This window comes from Hipposideros armiger, unplaced genomic scaffold (genome assembly GCF_001890085.2).
Source record: "Hipposideros armiger isolate ML-2016 unplaced genomic scaffold, ASM189008v1 scaffold_119, whole genome shotgun sequence".
Classification (NCBI taxonomy): domain Eukaryota; kingdom Metazoa; phylum Chordata; class Mammalia; order Chiroptera; family Hipposideridae; genus Hipposideros; species Hipposideros armiger.
Genome location: NW_017731469.1, coordinates 616,440 through 637,937, shown reverse-complemented (window position 1 = coordinate 637,937; position 21,498 = coordinate 616,440). Strand labels below are relative to the sequence as shown.

At 35.4% G+C, this 21,498-nt stretch overlaps 1 protein-coding gene across 1 annotated transcript in view; it reads right to left on the bottom strand.

The window, feature by feature from the left end:
• TEX11 (testis expressed 11) overlaps positions 1 to 21,498 on the bottom strand; it is a 132,394-nt gene that overhangs the window by 93,698 nt on the left and 17,198 nt on the right. The window contains exons 6-7 of the mRNA XM_019647972.1: positions 20,652 to 20,732; positions 11,020 to 11,105 (exon numbers count right to left, since the gene is read on the bottom strand). Of these exons, the coding sequence (XP_019503517.1) occupies positions 11,020 to 11,105; positions 20,652 to 20,732 (167 nt within the window). The remainder of the gene's footprint in view (positions 1 to 11,019; positions 11,106 to 20,651; positions 20,733 to 21,498) is intronic.

The window sequence follows — 21,498 nt, the reverse complement described above, 5'->3', positions numbered from 1 at the left end:
CACCTGCCCTGCCCAGACAAAACCGCAGAACTGGATCCCTCATTTACATAAAACAGACCTAATTGAGAAACTGGATGGGAAGTTTCACTATAAAAAACAGCTTCCCCTTTGTTTCAGTGAAACATGATTTAAGTTGCTACCTGAATCTGTCTCCCCAGGTTGCACCTCCTTTTTGCTCAAATAAATGCCTTTTATTCTTTATTAGTCTAAAATTAATTTTGGTTTACAATGGTAAGAAAGCCAAGCTTAAAAACCAAATCACAGTTTCAGTTTTCAGTTCCACAGATAAGGAGCTTGGAAGTCACTACTCTGTCCTAACAACAGGTAAAAAGCTGAGGACTAAAAAATCAACAACTGTTCTTGGAACCATAAGAGAGGGGAAGTCACAGGACAAACTGCTACCTCAAAGACTGGAGAGACAGACAGGTGAACACAAGGAGTTGTGGCCATCACAGGAGAGGCTCACAAGCAGCAACTGCCAAGGGAGCCAATGCCGGAGCAGGAAATTGCGAACTGTGAAATGGATAGGCTGCTGGAGGCTCAGCATGGAGAAGTCTGAGAGTTCAAAACTCCATAGTCATAGGGGCACACCCACAATATCGTCAGACTGACCTACTGGACCCTGACCAGATTCTTACAGAAAATATCAGAAAAAAAATCCCCTCAAGCTTTGGCAGGAGGCGGCTAAAAGAACCTATTCTGAAATACACCAGAGCAATCTGTTTTAACAAGACATGCCCTCAAAGGAAACTAGTTAACCAGAGCCTAACTGCTGACCTGGGGAAGAGAAATACTCATCCCCACCCTACTCTAACCATCCTGCACCACCTAAAAGTGGATAAAAAAACTGAGAAACACTGGTGAAGTTCACAGTTCAAAGGCACAGGCTCACCAAAAAACTGAGAACTAATCATAGGACTACAGAATTCTCCCACTCCCCACAAACCTAACCACTATATTACTAAGGGCCTATTTACAACAGTGTATTTTACTCAGTGCATCATCTCCACCTATGAAGAAAAATTACAAAGCATGTCAAAAGGCAAAACACATAATTTGAAATGACAGAGCAAGCATCAGAACCAGACCTAGCAGAGATGTTGAACTTCTCAGTCTGGAAATTTAAAATAACTATGGTTAATATGCTAAGGGCTCTAATGGATAAAGCAGACAGATAGGCAATGTACGCAAAGAGGTGGAAATCCTAAGAACTAGCCAAAAAGAAATGCTAGAGATCAAAAACACTGTAACAGACATGAGGAATGACTGATGGGTTTTTAATAAACTGGACATGGCTAAGGAAAGAATCTATGAGCTAGAGAGTATATCAACAGAATCATTTAAAACAGAACAGCAAAGAAAACACACTGAAAATAACAGAATATCCAAGGACTGGGGCTGGCCGAGTGGCTCAGTTGGTTAAGAGCGCGAGCTCTGAGCAACAGGGTCGCTGGTTCAATTCCCATGTGGGCCAGTGAGCTGCGCCCAAGCTGAGCTGCTGCTGAGCTGCCAAGACGCGGTGGGATGGCTCAGCTGGTGAGAGCACATGCTCCTAACAACAAGGTTGCCAGTTCCACTCCTGCATGTGATGGTGGCTACACCCACCCACGACTAAGATTTAACACGCAACCTTAAGCTGAGCGACCCTGAGCTACTGACGGACAGCCAGATGGCAACTGGACTTGGAGCTGAGCTAGCTGTGCCCTCCACAACTAAGACTGAAGGACAACAACTTGTCTGTTCCCCTTCCCCAATTCCCCAATAAAATCTTTAAAAAAAAAAAGAATATCCAAGGACTGTGGGATAACTACAAAAGGTATAACATAAATGTAATGAAAATACCAGAAGTAAAAACAAAAAAAGTGAGAAACAGAAGAAATATGTGAAATAATAATGACTGAGAATTGCCCCCAAATTAATATCCAATACCTAACCACATGTCAAGAAAATTAAGGAACACCAAGCAGGATAAATGCCAATAATGCTACACCTAGGTATATCATTTTCAAATTACAGAAAATCAAAGATAGAGTCCTGAAACAAGCAAGAGGGAAAAAAACACCTTACCTATAAAGATGCAAAGGTAAGAATAACATTCAACGTCTCAGAAGCCATGCAAGAAAAGAAGGAATGAAATATTTAAAGTGTTGAGAAAAATACCACCAACCTAAAACTCTGTACCCTGCGAAAATACCATTCAAAAGTAAAGAAGAAATAAGGATTTTCTCCTTTTGAGGAAATTTGTTGCCAGCAGATGGGCCTTACAAGAAATATTGAAAGAAGTTCTTTAGAGACAGAAACTTGGATCAACTTAAAGTAGGAAAGAGCATAGAAGAAGGAAGTGAAGGTAAAGTACAAACTTTTATTTTTCTTACTTTTAATTGATATAACAGGTAACAATTTGTTCAAAATAAAAACAAAGTAACAATGTACTCAATTATGCATTGGTTACTTATATTTCATATGCATAATGCTTAGAATAAATTGAAATAAATGACAGCAATGATACAATAAATGGAAGGGAGAAATTTTGGTATTATAAAGTACTTACATTACCCAAGATGTGATATAGTGTTATTTTATTGTGGACTTGGATTACTTGTAAATGTACATTGCAAACTCTAGGCAAACCACAAAGAAAAGTTAATAAAAGAAGTATAATTATATGCTAAGAAAGGAGAGAAAAAGAAATCATATAAAATGCTCAACTAAAACCACAAAAGGCATAAAACAAGGGGAAGACAACAATAGGAAAAAAGAACAAGGACAACAAATAGAAAACAGTACCAAATGTGGTTGACATTAATCCAACTATGAATTTCAATGGTCTAAATGCACCAATTAAAAGACAGAGATTCTCAGAGTGGATAAAAAAAAAAGAATACGCCAACTATGTGTTCTCTACAAGAAATCTACTTTAAATATAAAGACACATAGAGTAAAAGTAAATGGATAAATAAAAACATACCATGATAACACTATCCAAAGAAAGCAGGAGTAGCTGTATTAATTTCAGACAGAGCAGACTTCAAAGTAAGGAAAATGACCAGGGACAATAAAGGGGCATTACATAATGACAAAGGGGTCAATTCTCCAAGAAGACATACAATCATTAATGTGTATGAACCTAACCTAACAACAGAGTGTGAAACTATGTGGGAGGCAAAAAATGACAGAACAGAGGAAGAAACAGATGAATCTAGTTTCATAGTTGGAGACTTTTTAGGGTAGTGAAACTATTCTGTATGACATTAAAATGCTATAATGGTGAACACATGTCATTACACATTTGTGCAAACCTGTAGAATATACAACAGCAAGAGTAAGCCCTAAGGTAAACTATGGACTTGGGTGATTATGATGTGTCAATGTAGGTTCATCCTTCATTAAAAAGAAAAAAAAATGTTCCATTCTAGTGAGGTACATTGATTGTCGGGGAGGCTATGCACATGTAAGAGCAGTGGGTACGTGACAAAACTCTGTACCTTCCTCTCAATTTTGTTGTAAACCTAAAACTGCTCTAAAAAAACTGTGTCTTTGAAAAATTAAAATCACACTCACCTGGGGGGTCTTAGAGACTGTGCACACACCCTCTCAGTCATGACCAGAGAGAGAACCTACTAACCACTAGCCCCTAGCTGAATGCAGAACAAAATAATAAATTCACTGAACTGTAAAACCAGTCTCTAAGGCAAACACACAGCCAACAGCAAAGGGTGAAAATCTAACTGGCTAAGTGGACTTAAACCCAACCTTTGACTAATAGGTGACTATATGAATGCAGGGGTGAACCACAGAAAAGCCACGAAAAAAAAAAAAAAACAAGGAGAAAAACTAAGCAGGGACATTAGAGGTCACACACTATGGTTAAACAGACACCACAGAATTAGTCCAGTCAAGTGGCCAGACAAATAAATGACCAAACAATAAAAAGAACAATAAGTTCCAAAAGGGGGGATCGATATCCAGACTTGCTACAATATATTATCCAAAATGTGCAGTTTTCAACAAAATATTAAAAGACATGCAATAAAACACTAAAATGTGACTCATACAAAGGAAAAAGAACAGGCACTAGAAGTTGCCTAAGAGGTTCCCAAATGTTGCACTTAGTAAGTAGTAAGTAGAAAAATACTTCAAAGCAGCTATTATACGTATGTTCAAAGAACTATAGGAAACATGATTAAAGAATTAAAGGAAGGTATGATAACAGCAATTCATCAAATAGAGAATAAGAGTTTATCAATTAAGTAATAGAAGCTATAAAAAAGAACCAAGTGGGGCCAGCCAAGTGGCGCGATGGTTAAGAGCTGGCTTGGGACGCCAGAGGGCCCCGGTTCGGATCCCACATATGAGGGCCAGTGACACTGCCCTCTACAGCTAAGATGCTGAACAACAGCTCAACCTGGAGCTGGGATGCTGTGAGTCGTCGGCGACGGCGTAGGCTGCAGCCCCTGCTGCAGTGGGTTGCCATGAGCTACCATGAGTAGCCGGCAGCCAGCGTGAGCGGCCAGCAGCCGCCGTGAGCGGCCATCCAATGACCGGTGACCAATCTGCCTCACCTGGGAAGAGCTCAATGATGACAATACCAACATGGGCCAGTGAAGCGACGTCCTCCACAACTAGACTGAAGAACAAAAGGACAGCAACCTGTCTGTTCCCCTTCCCCGATTCCCCAATAAAATCTTTAAGAGGAGGAGGAGGAGGAGGAGGAGAAGAAGAAGAAGAAGTAGTAGTAGTAGTAGTAGTAGAAGAAGAAGAAGAAGTAGTAGTAGTAGTAGTAGTAGTAGTAGTAGTAGTAGTAGTAGTAGTAGTAGTAGTCATGTGGAAATTAAACAGCACACTCCTAAATAACCAACAGGTTAAAGAATAAAACACAAGGGAAATTAGAAAATACCTTGTGCTGAATGAAAAGGAAAACACAACATATGTAGGAGATGGCACTAAAGTGGCACTAAAGCAATGGTTTGGGGAAATTTTATAGCCATAAACAACAATGTAAAAAAAAAGAAGAAAGAACACAAACTTCCACCTTAGGCAAATGAAACAGAGGAAACTAAACCTAAAGGAAGCACAGCAGGAAGAAGCCATAAAGATTACAGAGGAAATAAATGAAATAGATAACTGAAAAAGAATAATACAATAACAATAAAAACAATAATAGATATTGTTTTTCAGTTATCTATTTCATTTATTGAGAAAATGAAGAAAACCAAAATGTGGTGCTTTGAAAAGATCCAACAAACCGATGAACCTTTAGCTACACTGACCAAGAAAAGGACAGAGGAGACTCAAATTACTAAAATCAGGACTCAAAGAGAGGCCATCACTACTGACCTTTGGCAAGACTATTACTAAAAGACTGGGGATCTAGTGCCACAGCTATGTGCTCTTGGATAAAGCTTTTAATATCTCTAAATTTCCATTTCCTTATCTGTACAAAATGAAGTTGATGCATTATAAGTCATTCTCATACTATAAGCAGGAGAATCATTTTTTCAAGCAAAACCTTAAAAGGATATACTACATAGGAAATTGATTAAAGCCTAACTTCTCTGAAGAAAGATGGAGATCTTAGAGAATTGTGGGTAAGTCTCCTCTTCCTCTTAAAGGAGATTCTGAAGCTCTGCTGGCAGAGCCCTAGGGCACCACAGAACATAGTTTCTAAATTATTGAACTAGATGATGTGTAAGGATTCTTGCAGCTCTGAAGTGTTATTTATAGTAAGTATCTTCCTATTAAACTTGCTATTATACAATTCACTATATTTCCACCAGATGGTGCTAATACATTTTCCATTAAAACAGGTGGTGTATATGAGCATTTTTATAGTTAATAATTTTATCACCTATGATTATATAATAACCTTAACATTCAAAGTACTATTGTGTCACTTATGTTACCTTCATTACAAACCTGTGACACAGATAACATTGCACCCATTTTTCAGATGAGGACCTCCCAGCACACAGTAGTTAGGTGAGTGGTAACACAAAGTCACACACACAGTTCACTAAGAACAGATTTTCTATTGCTAGCTCTGTAATCTTTCCCTAAATCACACTGCCTGACTATCCATAATGTTGTCAAATTCTCAAGGTCTCAGGGTAAGAACAGAAGGGAAAATAAAGAAATGAACATTAACTAGCATTAAACGGATACAAACTTCCTTTGGGCCCATATATTGAAGCATTAATGCTTGTGCATATAAGTACATTTGTATTTCCTTTGTTCTTTCCTTTACTTCTTATTAGAAGACGTCTGGTGACATATTTTCCTATATTACCATAGTAAAGGCTAAATATTAACAAATAAATATTGATAAATAAATGCTCTCCTAATTGCAAACATAAGAGCTATTTTTTAAATCCAGTGCAGAAATTACCTAATCTGGGTTCACTACCTCTAAGCACTATGAATTTAGAAAATGACAGTATAATTTTTGCTGAATTCTTCTCTTCTGATATCATAAGAAATTCAAAAAGTTTTACAGAAGCAGGAAGGACACACATTTCTCTTCCTACTTGAGGGTGCTACATCCAGGGTAAAAACTATTCCCAACTAATAGAAAGCAACTCACATTACCTACCAACCCAAACAGGTTAAGATTAGTTTTAGAGAAATTAAAAATAATGTGAGAAAAGGAGCTCAAAAATTACTCTTTCTCTAACAGACTGCCAACCCAATTATGTATTTTCATCCCAAAAATCTAGCAACACTAAGTTTAGGTTGCTGGGGTTTTTAAAGAAAATATAACCTGTAACCATGGTCTGAGAAGGATGCTGAAGAAATCATGCTTTCTTTGAATCCTGAGGAAAGAAAGGCAGCCCAGAGCTGTCATACAAGGAGTTGAGAAATACTCTCATTTTTTTTAACGTAAAAAGGACTCTCCTCTTCAGGAATTTATAAGCACTCAGTCCCTGACCCGTAGCTCAAAGAAGTAGGGTCATTTAAATTTCATTTATTAACTGAAGGCATCAAAGGTACAAGACAAACAAACAAATAAACAAAAACTCATAGATATAGACAACAGTTAGTGGTTACCAAAGGGTAAGGGTGGGTAGAAGAGTGTAAAGGAGGGGTCGAATATAACTGACTGGGTAGTGAGCACACCGTGTGATATATAGATGATGTATTAAATTGTACACTTGAATCTTATATAATTATACTAGCCAATGTCACCCCAATAAATGTAATAAATACATAAATTTAAAATGAATGAATAAATATATAAATTTATTAAGATCAATGTTAGATTATTTTTTACAGAACACCTTCAGGGTTCTATGCAATTCTCCGGGGTTTTGTCCAATTATTGGGTTGTTGGAAAAGTCATGATGCATTTTTGCAACGAAAAACATAGAGAAAAATACGTCATGACTTTTCCGACAACCCAATAAAATATCTTCTGTCATTTTCCTAATTTATCTCACTGTCTCTAATATAACAAGAGATTACCAATTAGGAATTTTACTATGTATATACTTTGGCTTGGTTTCGTTCCATTAATCTTCTTTATTTACAATCCATTTTGAAAAATCCTCAACTCCTTAAATCCTCCAAATACATTTCAACGATTCTCATGTTTCCTTGTCATTTAATATATTAAAAGAACTTTTAGAAATTGTTTTCAAAAAAAAATTTTAAAACATAAAAAGTAAAATGTTAAATACTGAGCATTTATGAATGTGGGATTACAGGGGACTTCTTTCCATATTATGCATTTTGTGATATTTAAATTTTTATAATTAGCACATAATTTAATCAGCAAAGACGTTTTAAACATTAATTCAATATACTTATGGGTATTGCCTTTCATTTTCACTGTTCTCCCTTAAATTTAATTTGCCATAGTTAGAAAATAGGTCTTCTTATAGCAAAAGGAAAAAAAGTGAGCCTTCCAAGTATTTACCAGCCTGAAGCTCCAAGGAACACAGTTGGGTGAATTAAAAGAACTACTAGAAGTAACATATATATCACCCATGATTAAGACTATGACTAAGGTTTGGGATTAGGGCACTTTCCTCCCAGGGGAAAAAATGTGCAAATTCTTTGCGGTAAATCAGTGTAACCCCAAGGCTTTTGGAGTTGGACTTATTTGTATTTGTTTGGTTTACAGTGCTTCTTGTAGAATACTAATTAGTTACAGAACAATTTCTGTACACCTTTTCTAAAAAGCCAAGGTCAGCATAATGTATGTCCAAATTATCTGTTAAGACTTCCAATGATAAACACTAAATTGAAATTCCACCAGGGCAACTGAGAGGCCACTAACAAATCCCCTAGACGGTGGAATCAAGTGCTATTATCAACAGTCTCTTCCTGATTACTTATTCTTGCCTCCTGAAAACAGAGGAGCTCAATACAGCAAGAACTACAAAAGGGAAGAAATAGGAGAAATAATTAATTTATTAAACAAAAAGCCTCTTAAACATATTTCCAAAGCTGGCATTCTGATTTCAAAGGCCTGAAATTTTATATTCTATAGAGTCCTAACTGAATTTGTCATTGAATACATCAAGGCAGGTACCTTGACGCCACAGTAAAGTTAACTAAAGGATTCCCAATTTCATTCACAAGTACAGCGGCCTTCTCTTAATCTGTGATATCTCTAATAAGGGGATGTGATCAAAAGAGTGTGGCAAAAGCAAGGAGAGCAGCAGCTGTTCTTGAACTTTTCTTAGCAAAAGAAAAGGCAGGGAAAAGACAAAAACTAAGAAAGGTCTAAAACTGAGATATGTTAACAACAACTGTGGGGGAAGACAGGAGCTTTATAAACCATACCCATTTACCACCCTTTACGTTCTAGGCTTCTTCTATTTCAACAAAGTTCTAATATACTACAGCTATGATGATACCTCCAAATTATATATAACCTCTCGCTCAAGATATTCACTGTTCTCAAAAGAGTTAAGTTTGTAGGAAGTACACTCACTTTCCACAGCCTCCTTCTGGTATAAACTTTATAGAGAAGGATGCTTAATTAGCAGCTATTCATTCCTGCTTTTATCAGCATCACTCCCAATAGTTTCCTCAACACATGGATAATTAAGGCATGAAGAAAAATTGTTCCAAAGATTAGCAGCATATGATAGAAGATGTGGATGTTTATCCTTATGATAGATTTACCCGGGAACTCAACAAGTAATCCATGTTTGATTTGAATGTGATAAATTTTAGAATAAAGTAGTAAACTAGCCACATCAGTGTCCATTTGCAGTAAATAAGAAACATATTGCCTAGAGATACCACCAGCAGCTACCATTTATTGAGCAGTTTCTGCTTCTCACACGTTATTGAACACTACAATACACGCATCATCGCATTGAAGCTCTAAAATAATGCTAAAAGGTAGGTATCACAATGGTCAATTTCGCACTGATGTCATAGGTGATTAAATTTTGACTGAGAGTTGATCTAATACTAGAAAAACTACCCATTCCACTAAAATTTCTATTGTTAATAATACTGATAATTAGTTTGCCTCTTTTTAAACACATTATATATAATTTTTCAAGGCATTTGAAAATACTTTCAGCAAGTTATTTATGTATCTCCAAAACATGTGGAAAAATAATCAGGCAAAGAGATTAAAACTGTATATACTAACTAGGGCTAGAATTCAAGGTCTTCCTGTTTTCCCCAATCTCATTCTAGTGACAAGAACACAAAAGATTCAAAATATAGTGGTGCTCTATAAATTTGTTATTAGAAAGATTTTGATGACTATATGACTGCAGGGCAAATTACATTCCTAAAAACATAGGCACTAAATATGTAGTAAAAACCTGATATAATTAGCTTACAGTATGGATGTCAGTCATGTCCTGTCACTATCATATTTTCCTTCTGTAAGTTTTTCTAAAAAATCATGACAGGTTAAGAAAGAGGTGAACAACCCATGGCATATGTGGAAATAACCTACATATCATGCCACTTAAGCCTCAGCCTACTCTTATGATGAGTTCCCAGAGAACATTCACCCTCATTCTTGCCATAAACTTCAAGCTCACCTCCATAGGCTTAAGCTTCCAGAAGCAATCTATGTACCAGTGTTTTGTTTTGTTTTTATTGCCCTTCCCATTCCTGTCTTCTTGGCATACTACTCTTTTGATATGTTGATGCCATTAACTTTGTGAGTGTTCTACCCTCAAATACTGCCACACAGAGCTCACTCATCATTCACTTTATAAAAACGTTGTTGTTCATTTAAAGGAAACTTGTTGTAAAGCCTATGCTAAACTAGTTATCTCCTTTGGTATATTTTAAATAATTCAATTTATAAAATGATTTATAATAAAATTTTCAGGTATATTGCATTCTCAATTGAGACAAGTATAGCTCTTATAACTGCATAAGCCTGTTCTGTTAGGCATAGTTCTTTTCTAGAGTCTTATCAATCTTTGAGCACTGAAGTCTTTTACATAAACAAGTTATATTCATAAATATTTTATTAAAGATATATATGTCTGTGAGCACGATAATCTTAATGACCATATTTGTATTTATTTCATTAAAGGCAAATGTACATTTCCACAATAGTTAAAGTAATCATGGGAGTATCTCCAAATAACCAAAACTAACCCTACTCTCAGAACAGGAAATCATTTAAAGAATTGATTTAATATATTTTACTCCATGATGCCTTGATATTCAAAACACCTTATATATCATCTCCAGAAAGATACATTTTTCACACAAAATTATTTAACTAGGGGTTTGCAGACAGCAATGTGTGCCACGGCAAAGGAAAAAAATCCCATATTCTTGATGGAGATACCAAAGGAGGAATGGAGGGAGAGCATGCTCTTATGTTACAGTAAGAATAGAATACACTTTTCTATCAACCGGCAACATGCAAAAATAATAAACGATACATGTTAAAAGAGTAAATCAATTTAGCATGTCAGCTTTGGCAGTCAGAGAATGTTTAAACTGTCAAAGTACCCTACAGTAAGTATTAACTGAACTTTATGATAATATTCCTGAATTTATATTCATTATTTTTGTTCATATTACCTCAGCCAGAAAGCACTTTCTTCACATTTATTCAGCATGTAGGTTTCTACTCCAAAGTTGTAACAGAGAACATGAAGATATTTGATCTACAATATTAAAAAAAAGATATGTCAGATTCGTGATTTCATTAACATTTATTTTCAATAACATTAAAAAAATCTGTAGCAGTTCAGAGTCTTTAGACATACTTAAAGTGTTCTGTACATCAAAATAACCCGGTCTTCCTGATCAAAACCTCTCAATTTATTTAAAGAGGAGCTACAAAATATTCAGGTTGGGGGCATTAGTTATGTATGGAAAAGTAATACAATATATTACTAATAGAACTTGAAAAGTCCTTTATAATAGGAAATGGAAAACCTAATCATTGCCCAACAAAAGGACAGGCTAAAATAAAATGTCTCTGGAGGTTGCCGGATTCAGTAAAAGGCATTACATTAGGGTGTATATTTAAAGCCCCCAAAAATTCACCATGGAGGGGGGGAAAAGTGATTTTTTTCCCTCAAATTAAGACAAGTTTAAATAATTCTAAAGTTCCAAAATTTTCCCAAAGCACTTCTCTAGCCACAAGACTTATTTATAAATAATTAGTTTAATGAACACTCTTCAACAACAGAAATTTTCTTTGTATAAATTACCGCTGAGATAAAAGTAGGAACAAGTATGTGAATGGTGCCATAGGAAAATATCTTTTATGGGTTAATGAGCATCTCAGTCCCTGCGCCAATGCTGTATTCTTACAGAATTTTCATCTGTCAAAACACTGGCAAATGGCGTATGAGAAAAAAATTTGATTCTAATAATTTATCCAAATATCCCCTTTAGAAACTGTCCACCCAGAATCTGATTATACCCATATAAAGGAGTCCTTTGTAAGGTTTACCTGAGTAAGACTACAGAAGCAGATTCTCAATTAGGAATCCAAGATCTGAGGCAAGTTATTCATAAATAATATGTAAAGACCTGTCTTGCTTCTAAAAAAGTTTCCCTTTGAATTACAGTACATTCAGATGTTCAATATGCATGCCTGAGCACATCAGAACTACTGTATATTTGAATCTAAAATAAAGAATAGACTTGGTAATGTGGGTCTGGCAAGAATCCAGAAGTATTTCAATGCATTCTTGACATTTCAGCAGAAAAAGCTTAACTCATTATATGCCCCAGATCCCACAGGTTCACACAGGGACACACCAATTATGGAGCTAGACTGGAATTATGTAGCTCACACCCACTTGCTGCAGAGGCCTGCAACTAATTGTAGAGGAAAATGGAAAATAAAGCTTTTGATGAACATTTAAGTATACTGAGTCTTTATTCAATTTCCTCAGTACTTGTCTCTGCCCTCATGAAACCTGCAAGTGGGCCCACACTAAATGCTACTTCCTAGGGGAGAACAAAAATACAAAACAATAAACTTAGGACAACATACCTGCAAAACACGAAAATATCTTTCACAAGGCCCACAGCATATTTTCAATGTAATTTTCACTCGTTCATTTACAGATTCAGTAGTATTTACTAAGCATTTCCTAACTGTTAGGCAGTATTTTAAGCATTAGAGATACATCAGTAAACAAAACAGACATAAATCTCAGCTCATGAAACATTTCTAATAGTATATGAAGTACTAAGATTCATAAAAGTGTCTCTTTGAAAAATATGTTTCTAGCCTTTTATAGAGTGCTAACATCTCATTTTGCAAGCAATATACAATAGCAAAAAAAATACAAAGAAAGTAGATCTGTAAATCTATTGTATATTGGTTTTTACTAATGCATTATGGAATCTCCGGGACCCAGGGATCTCTAGGAGGACCTCCAGCCACTGTTACATCTCCTGCCCAAAAATGATAGCTCCAACCAAATACCAATGCCAAGATGAGATTATATAGATGATTTTTAAAACTTAATTAGATATTGCTGCTAAAAATGGGTCTGATCACTAACTACTCAGTTTGTTACAAGGCTTTTTATGTTTAATTAACTAGATAACTTCATTTTCTGAAAATTTACTTTGTAAATTGGGTTTTTAAAATTCAGAAAAAGCAAACCTATAATATTTCCAGTCTCAAATTACAAGCTATTTTTCTTTGATTTTGTTGTCTTTTAAACATTTATAGGTCTGTATTTTTACATTTTGTTCAATTTATAATAGCGTAGCAATAATTGAATGATAAATTGCCTGGCTTTCTTCCTTATTGGCTTTAAGACATTAAGCTTCCAATCTCTCCCTTACTCAGCTTTCTTTAATCCTCAGATATCTCAGTAATAATCAATAAGGTCATTAGTTATTTCTCCTGGCACTCTAAGATACAATTTTCCAAACACTTTATTTGCCTCTGAACAATGCAGCATTACCTTCTGTCTTCATGTCAACACCTTACAGTAATTCCTAATCTAGTTTTAGAATACAGGAAGGATGTCTTCAGAAAAAGATAACTGGTTTCCTTAAGTCCTTTTAAGTGACTAACACTATGTTAGCTTTTTCAACCTTTATCCGATCATTTCCTGTCATTATAATATTTCCTGCCCTAGATTTTCAGGTCCCTTGCCTAAACCTTAAGCCCACTAAAAACACACTAAATACATTCACTGACCATTAGAATTAAAAATCATGAGTTTCCTAACACTATAGTTATATCAATAAAATAAAATAACTCTTAACTCTCTGGACTTAACGGTCTCTTACTAGTAGCCCCATCCTGATGAAGCCTCAGCTACTCTTGTGTCACATATTGTCCTCTAATTCAGCTCTTTCCTCTCTCCATTTCCTCTTCCCTTTATCAGCTCTAACACTGCAATGCTGCCAAAAGTTTTCTTTCCTTACACACCACCTAAGAATCTCCTCTCATACCTTTCAATATACAATTCAATGTCCATTAACTCTACAAAGCTTATTAAAGAAAGGTCTCTGTCCTCAAGTAATTTATAATGTGAAATAGGTAGCAACAGAGCCAAAAGAGACAGCAAAAACATGCAAATGCAAACAATTCAAGAAACTTTACAGATAAAATTATTAGCTAATAAGTTAATTAGTTAATAAGATGTAAGGTAAAGTTCCAATTTGATTCTTTTGCATGTGGACATCCAGTTTTCCCAACACCATTTGTTGAAGAGAATGTTGTTTCCCCATTGAGTGGCCTTGGCACCCGTGTTGAAGATCACTTGACCATATATGCAAAGTTTATTTCTGGGCTCTGTATTCTGCTCCACTGGTCTATATGCCTGTCTTTATGGCAGTACTGCAGTGTTTTGGTTGCTGTAGCTTTGTAATATGTTCTGAAATCAGAAGTGTGAGGCCTCCAACTTTATTCTTCCTTTTCAAGACTGTTTTGGGTATTTGGGTCCCTTAAGATTCTATATTAATTTTTTGATTTTTTTTCTGTGTCTGTAAAAAATGGCACTGGGATTTTTTATAGAGTTGACACTGAGTCTATAGATAGCTTTGAATAGTATGAACATTTTAACAATATTAAGTCTTCCAATCTATAAACACAGGATGTCTTTCCATTTATTTGTGTCTGCCTTATTTCTTTCATCAGTTTGTCATAGTTTTCAGTGTACAAGTCTTTCACCTATGGGGATAAATTTATTCCTCAGTATTTTATTCTTTTTGATGGTATTAAGTAAAATTGTTTTAAAAGGCACAAACCCACTAGGATAAGTACAACAGGACAGCATTCCAAGATCACATTATTTTAGAAGCTGGAAAAGAAATGGGTAAGTTAGTAACTGACTTAGTCTACATGAGAAAGCAGAATGCTATACTAGCAATGGGGAAATGTGAGAAGCAACCCAAATTACATTACCATATACTCCTACCAATTTCAGCAGCTGGCACCCCAGATACCTTGTAAAGGTGGGGCTGAAAACAAAAGAATTGGTTGAAGGTATGTTTTAAAAAGATTTAGACCCTCATGTCCCATTCCTTATTCCATCAGATAAACAACTGCCTCTCCATGATCCTAGCAACAGACTGCACGTTGCAAAACAGGGGATCTCTGAACTTGAGGAAATGAGGCACAGTTGAGGGTAGAGATGCTATACTGAAAAAAGGGTGATTAAGGAAAAATTTACATACCGAGTATCAAGACCCAAGTCTTTGTTCCCTCTCTGTGGGAAATTTGACCAGCCCAAGGGAAAACATACAAGGACAATGAAATTAGCAAGCAGCTCACCTTGCAGAACACCTCATCCACATCAAATTACAGAGAAGATGACCTAGGAACAGAGCTTCCAATGAAATTTTTAGTGTTTTGTTATTAAAGATAAGCAGCTAGTGATAATTGGACATTTGAGGAAAGCATCTAATAGAAAGGCAGAGACAAAACACACACACGCACCCACATAAAAAATATCACCTTGGCGAAAATAGAGATTATGCAGAGAAAAAACATGGGAGGGAGAAATTTGTCAATATCTTCTAAGAGAGAAAATAATATATTGCAAGCATGAAATAATAACAGGATGCTATGCAACAAACAAGTGCTGGTGAGGATGTGGAGAAAAGGGAATCCTCGTGCACTGTTGGTGGGGCTGCATATTGGTGCAGTCATTATAGAAAACAGTATGGAGGGTCCTCAAAAAATTAAAGATAGAGCTACCTTATGACCCAGCAATCATGCTTCTGGGTATTTATCAAAAGAAACCAAAAACACTAACTTAAAAAGATATATGGACCCTTATGTTCAGTGAAGCATTGTTTACAATAGGCAAGACATGGACACTAAGTGTCCATGAACAAATGAATGCACAAAGATGTGGTGTACTATGCTGTACATCTGAAGCTAATGCAATATTAAATGGCATCTGCAACTGAATTTTTTAAAATAACCATTTCAAAAAACATACTTGATACAGCATGGTGACTATAGTTAATAACACCATATTGCATATTTGAAAGTTGCTAAGAAAATAAATCTTAAAGTTCTTATCACAAGAAAAAATTTGTAATTATGTATGGTGACAGATGTTAACTAGACTGATTGTGGTGCTCATTTTGTGGTGTATACAAATACTGAATAATTATGTTGTACACCTGAAACTAATACAATGTTATACATAGATTATACCTCAATTTTTTTAAAAAATTAAATAAATTGACAAAAAAAGATGTGATATATATATATATATATATATGTGTGTGTGTGTGTGTGTGTACATGCAATGGAATATTACTCTGCAATAAAAAAGAATGAAGTCTTACCATTTATAACAACATGGATGGACCTAGAGGGTATTATGCTAAGTGAAGTTAGACAAAGAAAGACAAACACCATATGATTTCATATCTAGTTAAAGTATAAATGCAATGGTAGAATAAAAATATGTTTAGACATGCAGAGTTTAAATAAATCTGTATCCCTTGCTACCACTGTCAGGAAGCTACTGGAGAATATGCCCCACAAAAATGAGGTATTAAAACCATAAAAAGAAAAATATAGGAATCAAGAAACAGAGATCCAGGGGCCGGCCGAGTGGCTCAGTTGAAGAGTTCGCTCAAGAGTTTGAGCTCTGAGCAACAGCGGTTCGATGCCCGTCCTGAGCTGAGCTGAGCAGCCGCTGAGCTGCCAACAGGTAGCAGGATGGCTCGGCTTAAAAGAAAAGAAAAGAAAGAAACAGAGATCCAAACCAAGAGAGAAGTGAGGGGAGTTCCCAACTCAATGGAGAAGGAAGGTCTCAAACAACAGCTGTGTAACATGCGGAGAAGAGCAACTTGCCCATCGTAGAGCATATCAGAAACTATGGGGGAAATTCCTCCAAGCGAATGAAACTGATAAAGTAGCAATAATATTTCAAGATATTGAAAAGAAGTTGACCTAATTAGGGGAGAAATAAGATTGGAGAAGAGATAATATTAAGTACATGGAAAACTAATTGATCAGGAAAACCATTGGAATTATTAACTCCAGAGAAAACGAAATGTTGTGCAGGAAAGAAAAAGTAATCCTAGTACCCTATATGGTTCAAATGAAAATAGCATTTACATAAACATAGCAGTATAAACACCGAATAGTAATCTAACCAAAATTATGGCATAACCATATAGAGATAATGGAGTGACAAGAAGTAGGCATATGTGTGGTGGGGGTAAGGGAAGAGTGAAAAGGAGTTAAATTCATCTTTTAAAGTGGGAGGTCAATAGATGATATCTAAAACTAAAAAAATCAAGAACTGGTAGTATAAGAACATTATTTAGAGATATGGAGGTAAATATAAAAAGAACCATCTGAAATAACTGATAGTAGCTATTCTACAAGATAAAAAAAGAGGGGAAAGGTGTGAGGCTGGTGATTTTGTAACAAGAATTGTAGAATTATTTTTCTCTTTAAACTACGTGTTAGTGATAAAAAAATTAAAGTACATATAAAAGCAGGCATAAAAAGTAAATCATACATATTTAAAAATAACAATGATAGCCTGAACTAAAAATAAACATTGAGATTTGTTAGAAGTAGTAATATTCTAATGGCCATGTAAAGAGCCTGACTGCAGCCCAGAACATGACCAAGTCTGACCAAGCTTTCCATATGCTCTAGGTGTTTAGTTAAAAAGTATATAACTCACTTAAAATTTAATGAAACATGTCATTACAAAGATTCCAATGAGTCATTTTAAGGCTCAAATGATTTTGAGTTTGGAATGAAAACCAAAACCCTTAAGTAAGTTATGATTTCCCAGATACACAAAGCAGTGGGCAGAAAGGGTCAAGGAAAGTAATTACATTCCAGCTAGCCATGACAGGCAGAAAACTGAATTTTACTTCCAGAGAAGTAATTCATTTGTGTGCCATGAGATTAGATTTTACTATAGAGAGACGTATACAAAGTCTTACATATAAGTGTTAAATATTTGGCTACAGAATGGTAAGTTTAAATAGGCCAAAGAAAGGTAATAAAGTCTAGGCATCCTAGACTTCATTTAGAAGCTTTGTTCCCCTACAGAGGAACAGAAATGAAATCTAGCTGAACCTTGATTTAATTACTTCAAAGGATTTCAGAGACTAATCAGCCATTTTCCTTGTGTAAGTGAACAGTTTCGCAGCGAAGTAAAAGTGTACACTGAAGGTAAATTCTAAAGCAAGCTAAAAATAGAAAGACAAAAGCAAGCCAAATACACAAATCAACTAATGAAAATAAAATTCTAATTAAAGTTTCAAACTTTGAGGAGAAATAGGGAAAAATTAAGAAAATAATCTGCTAACAGAGATTTTTGCTCTAAAAATATAAGCATAGACACACATACACTCTGGGCCATGGCCCAGGTCTTCTGTAAACTGAAGACTAGGAATTTTTTACTAAAGGGACATTGGAGACCACGTTGTCGTAAACTCATTTGACAGATGAGGACACTGATTTTCAGAGCACTGAAGTGCCTCGCCACTAGCCACACTAGTAAGTTTCTCCTTCTACAATGCTGTACATATATCACAAAACTTGTTTTGAGTAATTACAAGTCCTAAATATCAAAGAAAGTCTGTATGTTCTACTTACCGAAGTAAACATTTTTTAAAATAATTGTTCAAACTGGAAGAATTTTCTAACTCTCGCTAAACAAAGGTCAGTTACAGAAACTATCACTATGACCCAATTATTCCAGTTAACTGATTTTTCACTATGCACCCATAGAAGCTAGACACTAAACCAATTATTTCCAACCACTTCATTATTTGATTTCACAACACCTCCATCAAACTCCTAGAAGTGTTGTGTGACATATACTTACTTAAAAATAGAAGCTAAGTTTAATTTGCTTTAGAGTAGGTTTTTCAGTTTTTGATTTTTTAAAAAATAAAATCGATTTCATAAACTCCTCTTCCAAGGACTAGAGATATCTTGTTGTCAAGTCAGCCATGCCTCCTACCCAGTTTTTATGCACTTTCTCTTCTTTGTAACAGTAGCCACCTGAATTACAGGCTTTTTAGGAATTTCTTTTTATAGTTCTACAATTTTCCAGAGGGACAGAGGCTCTGGGGACTATGTGGTTTCCTTGATAAGATTCTAAGCAAGCATTCTAGTATAAGAATGTATTGTTCAACCACCCAGGGGATGAGCATAGAAAGTCAGAGCCCAAGTAGGGTGAGAGAGCATCTATAATGGCCAGGCAGAGGGTGTCGGAGCAGGGTGAGGAGGGTGTACACCCAGGGTAATAGACTAAATCAATCCTGTATGCCACCCAATTGTAAGCCATGGGGAGAACACAGAATCACTTCTGTGATTTTGTGGCCCCAAATTCATAACCTGGTTTAATCATGAGCAAACTCTGAACAAACCCAAATTAAGGGTGGGGGAATTGGGGAGATGTTGAAGGGTACACATGTGAAACCAGTAGATAATAAGTCCTGGGTGTCTAATGCACAACATAGTCAACAGTCCTGTATTATAAATTTCAAAATTGCTAAGAGACTAGATCTTCACTGTTTTCAACACAAAAAAATGATAATTTGTGACCTGATAAAGGTGTTAGCTAACATTACTGTAGTAATTATATTGCAATATATAAATGTATTAAACCAACACATCATACACCTCAAATTTAGACAATGTTATATGGCCAATTTATGTCAACAAAAAATTTTTTAAACTACAAAAAAAAATTAAGGTTATGTTCTATAAAATGACTGGTCTGTAATCTTCAAAACTGCCAAGGTCATGAAAGTCAAGGCAAGAGTGAGGAAGAGTTCCAAATTGAAAGAGACTAGAAACCAGGTACAATCCTAGATAAAACCCATTTTGTATAAAGGGCAGTATTGGGCAACTTGAATGGGGTCTCTCTGGGCAAAGGGTGGACAAGAGTTCTTTAACTTGTAACATTTTTTAAAATATGAAATTGCTTTAAAAATTGTAAAGCTGAGAAGAGTACCTAGCATACAATTGGCAATATATAAATACTTATTGAATCAAGTTTTACATTATAACACAGAACTTAGAGAAAAACTAAGATCAATCTCATAAGTAGGTACAATTTATGGAGCCCTGGGAACATTCTCCATATCTACCAACCAAGTACTAACCAGGCCCGACCCTGCTTAGCTTCTGAGATCAGTGTGTTCAGAATGGTATGGCCATAGACCATTGTCCCCATCCCTGCTATCTCCCAAATATATCTTTGTTATCAATTCCCTGTGTGATAGTAAACACTGAAGTAGGTAGGCATAAGCACTGAAATAGGGGAGAAAGAATGGAAAAGGGAGATAAAGTGGAGAAATAAAAACTTATCAACTCTGGAATTTTAACAAGATCCAGTCTGGGAAACTGGCTTTATTTATCCTATCAAATCTCTCACACCTCGAAATCCCAATATAGAAAAATACTGTGGCAGTGATATGATTAACTGCTGTCAACCTTGTCAGCAGGGAAATAAATTCATTTTTTTTCTTTTATCACAAAGCATGAAATATGAGGAAATAATATAAAAAAGATTTGACAATAAAAGGGAAAGCAAAGAAATTTTAAGAAATAACCCATATTGGTTTTTTAAACACCCTTTCTAATATAGAAGAAAGGAAGCGAAATATTTCAAAGATCAGCTAAGCAGAACTGAAAGGGTTGCAGAAAGCAGCAATAATTCTTCCTAAAACTTGATATATATTTCAAACTCTTGAAGAATAAAAGCAGAAGTTTCCCTCACCATTTTAGGGAGCCTCATCAACATGTCTTTGCAACGCAGTACACATGTAGATGCTCTTTCAAAATCGTCTTGAGCAATTGCCTAGGAAAGGGAAAATAATGACAATAACTGGTTAAAATGAAACAAGCTATTTGTCTGTAAGTCAATTTTAACATATTTTAACTGGTGTTAAAAAGCCTTAATTTGTTTTCTAATTCTTTTTGCAACACTAGTTGGTCTAGTTAAACACAATAGCCAGGTCAAAATACAGAGAAATAAGTGACAAGAATCTTGGGTAACAGAGTTGACACTGAATGACTGGAAATAATTTACTTTTTCTGGAAATGCCAAAAGTGATGTGGAATCTTATGTTATTATATGATGATATAATGCCATGTCTAGTAGATGCTTCCCCAGCTTGAATAACTCTTGTATTTATCTCCACATTAGAAAATAGCAGTCTGTTGTCGTAAAACAGGCTCACAATAACCTCATGGTCTCAATCGCTGTGAACGTCTGCTATGAAAGGCACTTTACTGAATTCTCATCTTGGAGTCAGAAGAGCTCCACGTAACCTTGAACCTTATGCTCTCTGGCTTCAGTTTTCTCATCTATAAAATGAGGACACTAGACTAGCTTATCTCTAAGATTCCTTTCAGCTCTACCATTCTATGACTGAACACCCTCAATTGAACAAAAACATCAATTTCACATTACTCAGGTACTTGTCAAAAAGGCTTGTTTTCGTCTTTTAAAAATTTGGCTGACAAGGCATATTTTTTTTTAAAAAGGCATGGACATATACAAGAAAATAATTTTATAATGTACTTTTGTAGGAGAAAAAAATCTCTGTTTGCTATTTTTTTCT